General features: G+C 39.0%; 1 protein-coding gene across 50 annotated transcripts in view; it reads right to left on the bottom strand.

The window, feature by feature from the left end:
• Positions 1 to 3,896: 3,896 nt before the first annotated feature.
• CLASP2 (cytoplasmic linker associated protein 2) overlaps positions 3,897 to 15,535 on the bottom strand; it is a 217,789-nt gene continuing 206,150 nt past the window's right edge. For all 50 annotated transcript variants that reach the window (XM_077991295.1, XM_077991306.1, XM_077991296.1 and 47 more), the window contains 2 exons: positions 8,543 to 8,659; positions 3,897 to 5,641 (listed from right to left, as the gene is read on the bottom strand). In XM_077991295.1, coding sequence (XP_077847421.1) covers positions 5,555 to 5,641; positions 8,543 to 8,659 — 204 coding nt within the window. In that variant the 3' untranslated portion in view covers positions 3,897 to 5,554. The remainder of the gene's footprint in view (positions 5,642 to 8,542; positions 8,660 to 15,535) is intronic.

Here is a 15,535-nt window from a genome sequence, read left to right as displayed (position 1 = left end):
CAATATGTAAAAAACTGGAGCCTAAACCATCTCACTTCTGGTTTTCAGATGATGTAAAATTGAAGTGTTTGAGATGTTAATTCTAATTGCATTATTCTGCTGAAGTCTTCAGGGGGACTCCTTAGCTGACAGACTATATCATAGAATATATATCTTAGAATATCTGTTAGTCCATCTTGGGCCACTCCCCACTATCTCATGTTCTAGTCAAACCAAGTTGTGTGACAGTGGCCAGTTGGGGAGACACAAAGTGCTATGTTCAGTTTGAAAAAGGAAATTCAACAGTATAACTTTAAGAAGAACTTTTGAAATAGTAACCACTAAAAGAAAATCTATATCCAAGTTTGCTTGCTTGCAAGGATGCACAGATTTTTTTTTTCTTTTGTATTTTAGAGATGGGGTCTCACTATGTTGCCCAGGCTGGCTTCAAACTCCAGGGCTCAAGTGATCCTCTTGACTCCGCCTTCTGAGTATCTGGGACCACAGGTATGTGCCACCACTCATGGCTGTTTTTGCTGAAGATATTTTTAAAGGAGAGGGGAGGGAGATTTTTTAAATTTATGAAAATAAACTGTGGTTTATAAAGTTCCAGTGACATGCCCTAATGGTTCTTGCCATTTTATACATCGCTGCCTTTCTACTTTTGCTTCTCTTCTCTGCTCACTCTATAACCCCCAATGTATCTCAGACACATTCTGCCTTTAGACTAGGTTTAAGCATCACCTCTTTTTCTAGGAAGCGTCTGATGATTACACCTTATTTGCAACTCCCCGGCCCCAGCTCCTATCATTGTAGCGTTTCTATTGTAGCACTAACCACACGGTATTATAGTTATGTGCTTTACTGTGTCCTTGAAGGGAGGTACTCAGATATCTGTTGCATGAATGAATGCAGGTAAATTTGAATACTGAAAATCTGGTCCGTATAAAGTAAAAAAATCTTGTTTCCCTGTTCTACTGTAGATTACCATTGTAATAATAGTTTAAACACTGCTATTTAAGCAACTAGTGTATTTTCAAATAAACAATGACTTTCTATACTTAGCAATTTCATATTAAAGTCATGTATAAAATTGCCTACTATGAAATAATTGTAGATTTGTCAAAGATGTAGCTATTTGTTATAAGAATATTCAGTGGGGCTGGGTGTGGTGGGTCACGCCTGTAATCCCAGCACTTTGGGAGGTCAAGGCGGGTGGATCACGAGGTCAGAAGATCGAGACCATCCTGGCTAACACAATGAAACCCTGCCTCTACTAAAAATACAAAAAAATTAGCTGGGTGTGGTGGCGGGCACCTGTAGTCCCAGCTACTCAGGAGGCTGAGGCAGGAGAATGGCTTGAACCCGGGAGGCGGAGCTTGCAGTGAGCCGAGATCCCGCCTGGGCAACCAGAGCGAGACTCTGTCTCAAAAAAAAAAAAACAAAAAAACAAAAAATCAGTCAATATCAACAACCCAAGGATTATGCTGCACACATGGAATGGAACACTTTGCTCCATCAGAAGCTACCTTTTAGAAGAAAGAATATATTCAAAAGTATTGTTAAGGGCCGGGCATGGTGGCTCATGCCTGTAATCCCAGGACTTTGGGAGGCCAAGGTGGGCGAATCATTTGAGGTCAGGATTTCAAGACCAGCCTGGCCAACATGGTGAGATTCCGTCTCTACTAAAAATACAAAAATTAGCCAGGCATGGTGGCAGGCGCCTGTAATCCCAGCTACTCGGGAGGCTGACGCAGGAGAATCGCTTGAACCTGGGAGGCGGAGGTTGCAGTGAGCTGAGATTACATCACTGCACTCCACCCTGCCTGGAGACACAGCTAGACTCCATCTCAAAAAACCACCCTCCCCGCCACCACAAAACCCCCAAAAGTATTGTTAAATACATGCATAGAAAAGTTTTCAAAATGTTATTCTAGTCCTGTCACTCTTCCAGTGAACAAAATTTAATGTTTCCTTACAGTTTTCAGTATTGCACCAAACTCATTATCTTAGTATTGTAAAAAATAGCAAGCAATACAGATTATCTTTAGTGGTGATATTAAAAGTATTTTTTTTCTTCAGTTTTTCATTATTTTCCAAATATCCTACGATAAAGATGGATAATTTAACTTTTTTTTTTTTTGAGATGGAGTCTTGCTCTGTCCCCCAGGCTGGAGTACAGTGGCATGATCTCGGCTCACTGCAAGGTCTGCGTCCCGGGTTCAAGCCATTCTCCTGCCTCAGCCTCCCGAGTAGCTGGGAGACTCAGGCGCCCGTCACCACGCCCAGCTAATTTTTTGTATTTTTAGTAGAGACGGGTTTTCACCGTGTTAGCCAGGATGGTCTCGATCTCCTAACCTCATGATCCGCCCACCTCGGCCTCCCAAAGTGCTGGGATTACAGGAGTAAGCCACCATGCACAGCCTTTTTTTTTTTTTTTTACAATGGAATTCCAAGCCTTTTATACAGCTGCAAAACTACTAATTGCAATAAAATGAACTAATACCAGAAGCAAAGATATAAAAAATTAGGTTTAAAAATCCTTATGTATTATGGAGTAATATGCTAATTATCATTTCTATTTACTGTAAATGCTATTCTAATTGAGCAATTATAAACTACATTTGAATTAACAAATAGACCTGGCCTTATCAATGATGTTATCAGTAAGATTCCAGTCTTTTACTATAAGGCATAACTTGATAATAAAAGTAATTTTGCCTTAAAGTTTGGTAAGAATAAAATATGAAGGAACACAGCAGATTAACTGCAAAATTGAAGCCTCAGGTTCAAACCACATGTTACTTGAAAATGTCAGAAGTGTATTAGATTTTGAAACCCAGAAGAAATAAACATGTTTTACAATCTGGAATATATAATTTTAATTAGTTCTCAGCAGTGCAGTAAATGAACAACACTAATAATTAATTTGGGAGAGAATAGCAGGAGGAAAAATCTAAACAGTAGCTTTTCGTGACCATTTTTAAATAGCTGTCATCTAAATGTGTTTCTGGAATGAACAAATTAAGGGTGTATTGTATACAGTGATTTAAATAATCAATAACTTTCTTACAGTCTTATCAACTGAGATTATAGAATTGTAAACACAATTTTTTCTTGTTTATATCTATTAGCTTTCATTTGGACACATTAAACCATACTTTTCCGTTGTGTAGTTAACTCATTTCTTGAGTGCCTGTCTACCATTAGATGCCAGGTGCTTGATCTAATTTTCCAGTTAGTTACTATTCAGCTTAAGTCACTCTACTTAGTTGTCAACAGTAGTTAAAGCAGTATCTTAAACCAGAGGTCAAAATTAAACCGATATTTTGATTTGAAATTATTACAAACATATCCAAAGGTTATAAAATGCTACTGAGAAGAGCTCAATGTTTAAAATGCATTTTCTTCTTACAGATAAGTTGTTATACATGCGTATGTAGCTATATACCTTTGATTGTAGTTGCTACACCTGAAAAATCTTTTCTCCTCAGATCAACTTAGAAAATTCGAGAGACCACCACTGATACAAGACCTTCTAAAGTTTTTTTTTTTTTTTTTTTTTTTGAGACGGAGTCTTGCTCTGTCGCCCAGGCTGGGGTGCAGTGGCCGGATCTCAGCTCACTGCAAGCTCCACCTCCCGGGTTTACGCCATTCTCCTGCCTCAGCCTCCTGAGTAGCTGGGACTACAGGCGCCCGCCACCTCGCCCGGCTAGTTTTTTGTATTTTTTAGTAGAGATGGGGTTTCACCGTGTTAGCCAGGATGGTCTCGATCTCCTGACCTCGTGATCCACCCGTCTCGGCCTCCCAAAGTGCTGGGATTACAGGCTTGAGCCACCGTGCCCGGCCAAGACCTTCTAAAGTTAAAACTGAGTGACTTCTTACACAGTGAGACAGAAAAACTGATATACATTAACTTTTTCAAGTAATGTTATGTACAGTTTTATTGCCAGTATATGCACAACAGTAAGCATAGAACTATAAATACACAATGTAATTAACAGTAGAAAACAAAATTGTTACAGGTAGAGGGAGAGGATATAGAGAAACTTTTCCTGCTGCTAACAGAAACAAAGGAAGGGGAAAGCCTATGACAAATCATCCATTCAGTACTCCTGTCTTAAATTCTTTACATACATTTCTACATTTTTTTCAATTAAACAAAGTACAGATAACTCTGTAACAATAGCAAATTGCTTCCCTAATAGCTATTTGCCTTTTCAATCAAATTCACTTTATATTAGGATTTAAAAAAAAGTCAAGATGAGAAATCATTAATATCCTGGTTCCAAATTATCTAATTTGGCCTTTCACCAAAACTGGTAATTTTTGAAAGTCAGCTGCACATGAAAAGAATGGGTGTAGCAAGAGGTGATTAAAAAAATTTGTTAAGAAGTAACAGAAAATCACCCTTTAAGTAGTTTTCCAAAAGACACTATAGGCAGCAGCTCAGTTAAAAGTATTAGCCCTGAAGAGGTAGAGAATTTGAGCCCGTTATACAAAGATAGCCTTGGCACCATCTTCTCTCTCATCAGGATCAGTATTTTCAAGTAAGACAATTTCATGGTAAAAGGAAACCAGGTTCCACCATTTAAATAAAAGGTGCTGGTCACTCCCATGTCTCGATAATTAGTTTGTTTATTACATGAGAAACAGAAGACGGTCAAGGACACACACGCACTTGATTTTTTTGTCTGTTTCCATTATCAAGTTTATTCATAAGTGAATTTGATATTAATAAATACAAAAAAAGCATCATTCACAACAAAGATATAAACAAACCAAAAAAAAAAAAAAAAAAAAAACCCTGCAATAAAACCTTCTATTTCAGTAAGTATCAAGAAAACACAGGCAGATGATTTGGTGCAGCTTTCTTAAGGGATCATAGAAGGGACATGGTTTTAAATAAAGATGGCAAGATCAATAACCAACAGACGATATCAGTTTTATAGAACTGGCTGATTCTGTAACATCTGTCTTTGAGGTTTTAGTTTTCAAACTATAGATCACCCCAAAGAAGTTGCAACTAATGACATGTATCACCATCACACAAACAGAGTCCAGCGGTAGTTCAAATTAGTCCTGCTTTGTTTCACATCATTTAAATATTTCTAGCATAGGACATGATACGGAACAAAACTCAAAGTAGCAATAAAAATATTATTCTGCAGTTGAATAAAAGCAAAAATGTTTTAGACTGTTAAACTTTTAAAGCTTTAAGCATTCCTGTTTAACCAGCATTTAAAAAAATTTATACAATCATAACACTGGCAAAGGTTAATGGGAAGACAAAGTACAAACATGTGAAATGATGAATTAGATTAAAAATTACTTTGTATCGATCATTTGATGTTAATACTGCTTCTTCTTGAATTTGGAATAACTATCATAAAAGTTACATGCAGACTGAGGATAGTCCTCTATTACAGAAAATACAAAACGAAACGAAACAAAAAACTAAAACTGGGAAACAATAGTAAGTTCCAAAAGATGTGTTTGAGAATTTCCTTTCATTGATGAGGGTGGTCTATCTGTCCTTTCTTTTGAGAGACCTGGTTCGCTGTGATGAGCTTCACTAACTTTGTCCAGAAACATCAGTAGTGGGATCAGCTCCTCCAGAGCCTGTTTGTGCACGTTTGATGTAAAGATTCAGTAGCTTCATCTGCAGATTCAAGCCAAATAAATGTCATTTGAGCAAGCTGCTCCAAATTATAAGATACTCATTAAAATATTATATACATATATGTGAGCTCTGATAGATTTTAGGCTGGGGGTTATTATAATGTCCAAGCTATTGTTGATAATTAAGAATAACAAATTGTTTTTTTGGCTAGCACATCTGAAAAAAATATATAAAATATCAAAAAAGTTTTTAAGTCTTGAAAGTTGTTCATGACGAGTATTTTATGTCTTTTCAAAATATATTGTAGGGATCACATATAAAACTTTTGATATGGTTTGGCTCTGTGTTCCCACTCAAATCTGATCTTGAATTGTAACCTGAATTGTAATCCCCATGTGTTGGGGGAGGGACTTTGTGGGCGGTGACTGAATCATGGGGGCGGTTCCCCTGTGCTGCTCTCGTGATCGTGAATTCTCATGAAATCTGATGGTTTTGTGAGGGGCTTTTCCCTGCTTCGCTCTGCAGCTCTCTCATTCTTCTCCTTCCTGCTATCATGTGAAGAAGGACATGTTTGCTTACCCTTCTGCCATGATTGTAAGTTTCCTGACACCTCTCCAGCCATGAGGAACTGTGAGTCAATTAAACCTCTTTATAAATTACCCAGTCTAGGGCAGTTCTTTTTTTTTTTTGAGACGGAGTCTCACTCTGTCACCCAGGCTGGAGTGCAGTGGCGCAATCTCAGTTCACTGCAAGCTCCGCCTCCTGGGTTCACACCATTCTCCTGCCTCAGCCTCCCAAGTAGCTGGGACTACAGGCGCCCATCACCATGCCCGGCTAATTTTTTTCTATTTTTAGTAGAGACGGGGTTTCACCATGTTAGCCAGGACGGTCTTGATCTCCTGACCTTGTGATCCACCTACCTCGGCATCTCCAAGTGCTGGGATTATAGGCATGAGCCATCGCACCTGGCCTAGGGCAGTTCTTTATAGCAGCATGAAAACAGACTACTATAACATTAAAGGAAACTCAGAAGTCACCATTAAAGCAGTAACAAACAATTGAGCGCTAGGTGTTACACAATATATTTTATGTTATCTCTTTATCTTCATATTTTATAGATGAGGAAATCACAATATAGAATGGTTAAGTTACAGACTAAGGTCACAGGGGTGAGTAAGAAGTAGGCAAAAACAGGAATTCAGGTATTTGGGTTACAGGACCTAAGATATTAGACCATGAAGCCACTGCTATTCTACCAAGAATGTTTTTAGTATCTCTGTGTCTTTTTGCAGTTTTTGTATGAGATCATGATTTTATGAAGTTTGTAATCAATACACATACAATTCTGTGTTCTACTTTTTTTTTTGAGACAGGGTCTTGCTCTGTTGCCTAGGCTGGAGTGCAGTGGTGTGATCACAGCTTGCTGCAGCCTCAACCTCCTGGGCTCAGGCAATCCTCTTACCTCAGCCTCCCAAGTAGCTGGGACCACAGGCACGTGCAACTGTGCTTGGCTAACTTTTTTTTTTTTTTTTTTTTTGTAGACAGGGTCTTCCTATGTTGACCAGGATGGTCTCGAACTCCTGAGGTCAAGTGATCCTCCCATCTTGGCCTCCCAAGTGCTGTGGGAGCCACATCTGGCCTACTTGTTTCATCTAATGTTATTTCAAAATATTTTTTCCACCTACCTACTGTCTTCATATGTAACATTAACTGGCTACCTACTGTTCTGATAAAAGTGCTGAATTTTAATTGTTTTAGAAGATTTGCTTTTTAAACATTAACTCATTGATCCAAGAGTTTTTAACCTGGTAGCTATGGGATTCAGGGGATCACAGAACCCTCTGAAACGACACGTAATTGTTTCCATTATGCACTTTTCTATTTTTTTTAAAACTTTGTCTCATGGTTTTATCTGAATGCATTTTTCTGAGATGAGATTTTACCTAAGTCTCAAAGTGGTTTGTAACCCAGAGTTAAGAATTATTGTTTATCTATAACTTATATAGATACTTAATGTATCTAGGCTCATTTTCCATTATATGTATATTTTGCTTTTTTGCTATTAAAAAATAAATTTGACCACAATAAGACAATCCTTAGGGTTTGAGAAATTCTTTAAGTGACGGTGAGTGCTTTCTGCTAAATGGTTCGTAAGCCATGATTCAACAATCCTAAGTTATCTTCACCCTTGAGAACAAACTTCTAATTCAAAACAATTATTATTATTTTTATTGTTAGAGAGAGGGTCTTCTCAATTTGTTGCCCAGGCTGGTCTCAAATTCCTGGTCTCAAGTGATATTCCCCTCGGTCTCCCAAAGTGATGGGATTACGGGTATGAACCACCTTGGCCACCTTAGTAGAGTAAATTTCAAAGTTCTGGTAGTAGCAATCAAATGAGGAAGGCAAGACTTACTCATTTTTTAAGCCTGAACAATGAATCAGAAAACTTTTAACATACTAAGTTAAAGTTGCACATTAATTTGGATAATAGAGAAGGATAATTTGATTATTATAGTTCTTAAGGGAAAAATTTAAAAATGTGCAAGTATTCTATATTTTGCAAGATATACAGTAATCCATGAATATATAACCATAACAGTCTATTTATTCTTAATAAAACAGTGCTTAGGGGTAAAGATTTGGGTCTGGGATTTTGTAAGAAGTCAGCTGACTATTAAAAATAACTAGAAGCTGAAGGCATTTTCTCTCACAGAAACCTACCAACCATCCCAACAAGCTGCTGACTTCACCTGAGTGAACATCTAACAAATGTTAGAGTAGAAAAAGATAAAATACAAAATAGATATAATAAGGGCAAGTTGGATGCTCAAAGTCTGACTTATTAAATGCCAAATAAAAAGCTTACCGTTACAGACATATAACTAAATTTTGAAGGATGCACTATGGCCACCATCTTTAAAACACAGCAGCACTACTTACTTTACTGCCAGTAAGTTGACTGAGATGTGGTTTTAGTTCATCACCAATTACTGCATGAACAGCCACCAGGCAGAAGACACAAGCTTTCCGAACACTGCTCTCCGAATTATCATAACCCTATGGAGAGAAGTCCACTGTTAGTACTCCTGGGGATCTGAGAAAACTACCTTTTTAACAGGGACAGAAGATGCAACTGAAAGATAAACTCTCCAGCATACTGAGGAGAGAAAAGTGCAGATTGAAGTTAACTTTTTAACCTTTTCAAGCATAGACAATGCCCTTCTCTCCCTTCACTTCCCCTGCTGCGCCCTCACTCTGTTAGCCCTCTCTATCAGTTTCTTACTTAGTCTGGAAAGCTGTACTTCTCTGACTCTGAGGCTGCTCCCTTGACATTTCACCCTGAAAAAGTCTCCAGACTAACTTTTCTAAAGCATTAGGTTTTAAGGCAGTCAGCACTCCTCACTATCCAATAAAACCTAAACTCGTTGGTTTGGTAGCTCAAGGTAGTCCTATAATCTAGGCCTAATTAACTTTTACATCTGTATCATCCCTGCAATTACTTTCTCTAATAATCCAGTCTATGTAAACTATTCCCCTATGCTTTTATTGTGCCTTTAATAACCTCATTTTATTTAAAAAAGTATCTTCTTTTTTTTTTTTTTTTTTTTTTAAGATGGAGTCTCGCTCTGTCACCCGGGCTGGAGTGCAGTAGCCGGATCTCAGCTCACTACAAGCTCCGCCTCCCGGGTTTACGCCATTCTCCTGCCTCAGCCTCCCGAGTAGCTGGGACTACAGGCGCCTGCCAACTCACCCGGCTAGTTTTTTGTATTTTTTAGTAGAGACGGGGTTTCACTGTGTTAGCCAGGATGGTCTCGATCTCCTGACCTCGTGATCTGCCCGTCTCGGCCTCCCAAAGTGCTGGGATTACAGGCTTGAGCCACCGCGCCCGGCCAACAGTATCTTATTTCTAATTGACAAATAATAATTGTATACATTTATGGGATATAATGTGATGTTTCAATACATGTACACTGTGGAATGACTAAATCAGGCTTATTAACATATCCATCACCTCAGATACTTATCATTTCTTCATAGTAACATTTAAAATCCATTTTCTTTTATAATTGCTATTTTGAAATATACATTATTAACTAGTTACTGTGCTGTGCAATAGATAGCTAGAACCTAATACTCTTTAACTGAAACTTTGTACCTTTTGACCAACATCTTCCCTTTCTCTGTCCATCTCCCCTACTTATGCTTTTGATCACACTACTTAATTTCTTTTTTTTTTTTTTTTGAGACAGTCTCACCGTCTGCCAGGCTGGAGTGCAGTGGTGCCATCTCGGCTCACTGCAAGCTCTGCCTCCTGGGTTCACGCCATTCTCCTGCCTCAGCCTCCCGAGTAGCTGGGACTATAGGTGCTCACCACCACGCCCAGCTAATTTTTTATATTTTTAGTAGAGATGGGGTTTCACCGTGTTAGCCAGGATGGTCTTGATCTCCTGACCTTGTGATCCACCTGCCTCGGCTTCCCAAAGTGCTGGAATTACAGGCATGAGCCACTGTGCCCGGCCTACTTTATTTCAATAGTCTACAGCAATCTTATCCATGAAGTATTTTTGAATCAATTATCTGAATGAATATGCACATTTTACTCAGAGGAAAAATAGAGTTCATCTCCACTAAAATCCTAATCATTTTATCTTTCTAAAGCAACTGCAGAAGCATTAAAATATCAATAGATACCTAGCTAAAAGAAGTATATTATTCCTAAGTCATGCAATCAAACTATGTTAATTTTATTTCCCCTCATCATTTTAATATAACTGTTATTATAATGTAATTTTTCTATATGGTCTTTATAATAATGATATGAGGCATTCATTTAGTATGCTTCCTAATTTAATCATTCTAGAGTATTTTAAGTTTAAATCTTCCTCCCCAATAACCTCCTTCCTGCTAAATTTTTCCTATTACAAATAACATGGCAAACAGTATGGCATTCAGTGTTTAAATATTTAAGTGCCTGGTATGTGACAAGAACAGGCCAGGTAGATAATGTTCAGTGTCCAAAAAGAAACACACTGTCCCTTCCCAGAACAGTGAGGGAATCACATGGCAGAATGAGGTATTATGGGCAAGGAGTGGAACAGGAATGTAATATTTATGATTGGATAATATTCCATTGTATGATATATCATGTTGTTTATCCATTTATTAGTTAATGGATATTTGGGTTGTTCTCACTTTTTGGCTACTGTGAATAGTGCTGCTATGAACATTCACATGTACAACTATTTAAATATTTGCTTTGACTTCTTTTGGGTATACACCTGGGAAGAGAATTGGTGGGTTATATGACAATTTTGTGTTAACTTTATCTTTTTCCCTTTTTCTCTTCTTGAGATGGAGTCTTGCTCTGTTGCCTAGGCTGGAGTGCAGTATGTGATCTCAGCTTACTGCAACCTCCACCTCCAGGGTTCAAGTAATTCTCCTGCCTCTGTCTGCCACATAGCTGCGACTACAAGCACCCGCCACCACACCTGGCTACTTTTTGTATTTTTGGTAGAGATGGGGTTGCATTACGTTGGCCAGGCTGCTTTTGAATTCCCGAACTCAAGTGATTCACCCACTTTGGACTCCCAAAGTGCTGGGATTACAGGCGTAAGCCACTGTGCGCGGCCTTTACGTTAACTTTTTGAGGAACTGCTAAACTGCGTTCCACAGCAGCTGTACCACCAATTTATATTTATGCAAGCAACGTATAAGGGTTCCAATTTTTGTACATCCTCATCAAAACCTGTTATTTTTGTTCTTTTGATCACAACCATCCCAGTGGGTATGAAGTGGTATCTTATTGTGGTTTTGATGTGCATTTCCCTAATCACTAATGACACCAAGCATCTTTTCATGTACTTGCTGGCCATTTGTACATCTTCTTTGAAGAAATACCTATTCAAGTCCTTTGCCCATTTAAAAGTTATTCATCTGTTTGTTGTTGAGTTATAAGAGTTCTTTATATATATTCTGGATAGTAGACTGTTATCAGATATATAATTTGCAAAAATGTTCTCCCATTCTATAGGTTGTCTTTTCAGTTTTTTTATTAGGTCCTGAGATGAACAGAAGTTATTAATTTTGATGAAGTTCAATTAACCTATTTTTAACTTATCACTGATGCTTTCGGTGTCATATCTAATAATCCACTGCCATAGAGGATGACCTTAAATCTAAGATCATAGAGATTTATCGCCATGTTTTCTTCTATGAGTTTTATAGTTTTAGTTGCTATATTTAGATCACTGATTTGTTTGAGTAAATTTTGTTTATGGTACGTGGTCACTGAAGTCTCTTTGTTACCTCAGCGGTCAGTCAATGACCTGACAGAGATTTCCTTAAATGCCTGGCGTCAAAACAAAACAAGACACACTCTCCCAGTCTTTGCAGATTGACTCTGAGCTGGGTAATCATTCAGTGAGCTAGGCTGCTTACAATTCTGTGTTAGCCCAACTCCTACTTGCATGGAGCCCAAAGAACATCCAGAGGTCCAAGCCTAGGGTCCTCTAAGACAGTGGTCCCCAACCTTTTTGGCACGAGGGACTGGCTTCGTGGAAGGCAATTTTTCCATGGATGGGGCAGGGTGATGGGGGGATGGTTTCGGGATGAAACTGTTCCACCTCAGACAATCAGACATTAGATTCTCATAAGAAGCATGGAACCTAGATCCCTCATATGTGCAGTTCACAATAGGCTTCGTGCTTCTGTAAGAATCTAATGTCACTGCTGATCTAACAGGAAGCGAAGCTCAGGTGGTAATGCTCGCTTGCCCACTGCTCACCTCCTGCTGTGTCGCCCAGTTCCTAACAGGCCACGGACCAGTACCAGTCCATGGCCTGGGGGTTAGGGACCCCTGCTCTAAGGTCTTTTGTGAGCATACTTTTGGTGGATTCCTCAGTACACGTGGTAGCCCAGCAAAACCCTTATTTCACCAATTATCTTCTTCCTCAGCTTCCTCCTTCCCAGGCTTTTGTTTGCTGCTTGTCTTGTCCGCTCTCCCTTGCCTCAGGTGGCTATGGGTAGTATGTTTTTAAAATCTTTTCAATAGATGCCACTTAGGAAGCCACTTAAGCCTGATGGGAGGTGAAACAAAGGCTAATCTCTGTGCCAGCCTCTCAGGGAATGCCAGAGATAAAAACAACAACAACAACAACAAAACACAACCACAATTTTTTGAGAACAAGGTCCATGTTCCTCCTGGCACCAGCAAGCTACACCACAAATATGGGCCACCATCACCAAGGCTACTGAGCATGGTGGATGGTAGGCAGTTAAGTAAGTTTCTTACTGAAAGTAAAAAAGTATTTTCAGTACATGAAAAAGAATGAAGTTGAAACCCTACCTCACACCATATACAGAAATTAACTCAAGGAGTGATGCACAGAAAATGGCAGACAGAGTAGGAAGCTCCAAGAATTGACCCCTCTACTTAAGCAACCACTGAGCTGGCAAAAATGAACAGAATCATTCTACAATAATATATGAAGTGATTTTCAGCAGCTGCTAAAATCATTAGGTGAAAAGATGATGGGGCAAGGTATATAATGGAGGGGTTAGACTAATAACATCTGAACCTACTGATCAATCTTAACATCACTAAAGGTGGGACAACTAGACATTATGTGTCGTTCAATCAGATGCCACCTAAAAAAGTTTTCTTGTTTAGTTTCATGGCTCATGCCTATAATCCCAACACTTTCGGAGGTGGAGGCAGGAGGAATGCTTAAGCCCAGGAGTTGGAGACCAGCCTAAGCAACATAATAAGAAACTGTCTCTACAAAAAATTAAAAACATTATCCAGGCAACTCACCACCTAAAACAAACAGGAAATTAAGCCAGAAATTAATCTTTAAAACATTATACTATGTTCTGGAAGTATTAAGCCAGAAAGTAATTTTAAAAACGTTATCCTAGGTCCTGAAAGTGTAAACTTCATGAAGTATTTAATATGACATGATACTTAGAATTTGCTTTGAAATAGGCAGGGTGCAGTGGCTCACGCCTGTAATGCCAGCACTTCAGGAGGCCGAGGCGGGTGGAACATGAGGTCAGGAGTTCAAGACCAGTCTGGCCAAGATGGTGAAACCTCGTCTCTACTAAAAACTACAAAAATTAGCCAGGCATGGTGGCAGGCACCTGTCATCCCAGCCAGATACTCGGGAGGCTGAGGCAGGAGAATCACTTGAACCCGAGAAGCAGAGGTTTCAGTGAGCTGAGATTGTGCCACTGCACCCCAGCCTGGGCGACAGAGTGAGACTCTGTCTCAAAAAAAAAAAAAAAAAAAAAAAAAAGAATTTGCTTTGAAATAAAATTTGATTGTAGCATTATTCTAAAGTACTGAAAGTAAGCCTCTTTCTTTCATTAAGTACTCTCTTGGTTACTACAAGTTTTTGGTTAGATCCTAGAGTTCCAAAAAAGTTGATTCTATTCATTTTTTGCCAGCTCAGTGGTTGCTTAAGTAGAAGGATCAATTCTTGGAGCTTCCTACTCTGTCTGCCATTTTCTGTGCATCACTCCTTGAGTTAATTTCTGTATATGGTGTGAGGCAGGGGTTCATCTTCATTGTTTTTCATGTGGAAACCCAGCTGTCCTAGCATCACATTTATTAAAAATACCCTTCTTCCCCACAAAACACTGTGATAATTGCCTATAAATGTGAGGGTTATTTTTGGATTCTATTTCATTGATCTATAAGTCTACCTTTACAACGGTACCATGTTGTCTTTACTATCATAGCTTTGTAATACATTTTAAAATTGGGAGTGTGAGTACTCCAATTTTGTTCTTCTTTTTCAAGTTGATTAGATTCTTTTTTTTTTTTTTTGAGATGGAGTTTCACTCTTGTTGCCCAGGCAGGAGTGCAATGGAGCGATCTTGGCTCATTGCAATCTCCGCTTCCCAGGTTCAAGTGATTCTCCTGCCTCAGCCTCCTGAATAGCTGGGATTACAGGGGTGCACCACCACAACTGGCTGATTTTTTTGTATTTTTAGTAGAGATGGGGTTTCACCATGGCCAGGCTGGTCTTGAACTCCTGACCTCAGGTGATCCGCCTGCCTCAGCCTCCCAGAGTGCTGGGATTACAGGTGTGAGCCACCATGCCCGGCCAAGTTGATTAGATTCTTGAGACTCTTTAAATCTTTAACAGTTGATAACCTCCTCTTCCTCTTTCTTTGTGCCATTTCTTTACTAAAGGAATTTGGCATTTTTCCTCACAGAATTTCCTACATTCTGAATTTGACTGAATATACCCTTAAGGTACAATTTAACACACTTCTCTATTCTCTGAACTTCCTTTAAACTGACAGTTAAACTGAAGACTTGATTAGATTTCGGTTCAATTGCTTCAGAAAAGAAAACTTTTTATTTTTATTTTTTGGAGACAGGGTCTTGCTGTCACTTAGGCTGAATGAAGTGCAGTGGTATGATCACAGCTCACTGCAGTCTCCACCTACTGAGCTCAAGTTATCCTTCTACTTCAGCCCCCCAAGTAGCTGGGACTACAGGCACATGCCACCATGACTGGCCAATTTTTAAAATTTTTTTGTAGCGATAGTTTCTTATTATGTTGCTTAGGCTGGTCTCCAACTCCTGGGATTAAGCAATCCTCCTGCCTTAGCCTCCCAAAGTGTTGGGTTTACAGGCATGAGCCATCAAGCCAGGCAAGAAAACTTTTCGTCTAGTTGTCTCACCTTCAGTGATATTAAGATTGATCAGTAGGTTCAGATGTTGTTAGTCTAACTCCTCCATTATATACCCTGCCCCATCATCTTTTTACCTAATGATGTTGGTGGCTACTGAAAATCACTTCATATATCCATCATTTCAATGAGGCCAAATATATATATGTGTGTGTGTGTGTGTGTGTGTGAGCGTGTATATGTGTGTGTGTGCATATATATATACACACACACATACACACACATAAAATA

This window comes from Macaca mulatta, chromosome 2, assembly GCF_049350105.2.
Source record: "Macaca mulatta isolate MMU2019108-1 chromosome 2, T2T-MMU8v2.0, whole genome shotgun sequence".
NCBI lineage: Eukaryota > Metazoa > Chordata > Mammalia > Primates > Cercopithecidae > Macaca > Macaca mulatta.
The sequence above is the reverse complement of the archived record's forward strand: the minus strand, read 5'-3'. Positions and strand labels throughout refer to the sequence as shown.